The sequence below is a fragment of the Bison bison genome, unplaced genomic scaffold (genome assembly GCF_000754665.1).
Source record: "Bison bison bison isolate TAMUID 2011002044 unplaced genomic scaffold, Bison_UMD1.0 scf7180017863887, whole genome shotgun sequence".
NCBI classification, from domain to species: Eukaryota; Metazoa; Chordata; class Mammalia; order Artiodactyla; family Bovidae; genus Bison; species Bison bison.
This window is the reverse complement of record NW_011494459.1, coordinates 3,024-4,899: the sequence shown is the minus strand read 5'-3', so window position 1 is coordinate 4,899 and position 1,876 is coordinate 3,024. Positions and strand designations below refer to the sequence as shown.

The following is a 1,876-nucleotide window of genomic DNA, read 5'->3' as shown; positions in this document are numbered from 1 at the left end:
CAAATACGAATTAGCAACTGAATAACAGCAACACAAAATGCTGGCCTGAAGGCCTCAGTTCATTGTTGGATATTGGCTGGAGGCCTCTCTCAGATCCTAACCATTGGGTACCCCTATGGCAACAAGCTTCCATAGAAATAGCAAGCAAAACAACGAGAGAGGTTAGGAAAGATGAAAACCAGCATCTTTCCATAACCAATACAGAAGCGACATCCCACCATTTTTGCTACATTCTGTTTATTAGGTCCAGCTTGTGCTCAAGGTGTGGGAATTATAAAAGGGTGTGAGGACTAGGAGACAGAGATAATTAGGTGCCATCTTAGACACTGTTGAACACGTGAGTATTGATCCAGGCCCATGTGTTCTTGCCCAGGAGTGGGGTTATTAGGACGTAGAACTTTGGAGGTGGGACTTTGCAGACCTAAGAGTCAGAGCTCTAAGAAGTGCAGCCCAGCTGGTGTTGGTGTCTCTAGGGGTGAGGCTGACACCGGTGATGTGAGAAGAAGCTAGAAACTAGGACCATTGTCATCACTGGGATGATGAACCATTGCCAAGGTGACGCTTCCGGAGTAATGAGCCAACAAGAAGTCTCCTCCCTCTCCCTCAGTCTCCCACTCCCATTCTGAGCCCCTCGTTGGCAAAAGCTAAAAGAGAGGAAGATGGCAAAAGGAAAACGTGATTTGCAGAATCCCAGCCCATCCAAAAATGGAGTCTAGAAGGAGGAAGGGTCAAAGCTGACAGCTTATAGCTGAATAACCACGACAAACAGCAAGAAGGATTACCTTCCCACTGGCCCCAGAAAGTGGCAAGAAGGCTTCTCTCTGTCTGGGGATCTTGGTGAAAAACAATTTTAACATCTCCAGTGAGAAATCAAAGCACTAACTTTGTACACAGCATAGATGTGGAGTCTGAATTTATACCATCCAAATAATTCAAATGGAAATCTCAACAAATAGCAGCAACAAAAATCCCCAGCAATCACTTGTGAAACCCCTGTGGTTCCCAGCAGAAGCAGATGCAAAAACCCTCTGTAGGGACCCTGCTGTAACTCAGGACACGTGGGCTTCCCACAGAAAGAAAGAAATCTACACTAAAAATGAGCTCATTACCAAAAATTAAAAAACAGAAGAGGAAACAGTTCACCGTATGGTTCATGGGATTCAACAATCACAAAAACAGAAGGAAAAAAGAAAAAAAAACAGAAGCAGCTGGTCATGGGCTTGAGAGGTTAGAAAAATGTTGAAAAAATTACAAGCACATCTGTTTAAAAGAATAACAGAAAGATCAAAGAAAATAATCATAATGAAAGAACAAGAAAACATTGGGGGCAGGGAAAGGCACATTTCTCCAACAGTTAAAATAGGACATCTAGAGTGGATGGTGGGAGCCCTGAACCGTGCTATGGAGGAGTCCAGTGAGCCCCAGTTGGATGCTAAGTCCAAGGTCACCAGCCAGCTCATAGATTTTGAGTGGAAGCTGGGTATGGCTGTGAGCTCCGACAGTTGCAGATCTCTTAAGTATCCTTATGTTGCAGTGATGCTCAAAGTGGCAGATCATTCAGGCCAAGTGAAGAACAAGTCCTTTGAAATGACAATCCCACAGTTTCAGAATTTCTACAGACAATTCAAGGAAATTGCTGCAATTATTGAAACTGTGTGAAAACTGATTCTAAACCGAAAATAATCTAAAATCACAGACTTCACTTTCTGCAACAAAGCTGCTTAAGGATCGAATGATATTTATTGAATGAAAATTATACTTTTGGTTTTCCACTTTTTAAAATAATAATAAAAAAATCAGACAAACAGGAAAAAAAAAAAAGGTTAATTGCTTCTCTGTCATTCAGTTCAGTTCAGTTCAGTCGCTCAGTCATGTC

General features: G+C 42.2%; 1 protein-coding gene across 1 annotated transcript; it reads left to right on the top strand.

Annotated features, from left to right (window-relative positions):
• The first annotated feature begins 1,374 nt into the window (after window positions 1–1,374).
• LOC104984135 (COMM domain-containing protein 6) lies at window positions 1,375–1,821 on the top strand. Its single transcript, XM_010833757.1, has one exon. It carries the CDS (start codon window positions 1,378–1,380, stop codon window positions 1,657–1,659), a length of 282 nt encoding a protein of 93 aa, XP_010832059.1. The 5' UTR covers window positions 1,375–1,377; the 3' UTR covers window positions 1,660–1,821.
• Window positions 1,822–1,876: the final 55 nt, after the last annotated feature.

Coding starts and splice junctions, on each gene's coding strand:
- LOC104984135 (XM_010833757.1), top strand. CDS start 1,378: ATGGTGGGAGCCCTGAACCGTGCTATGGAGGAGTCCAGTGAGCCCCAG.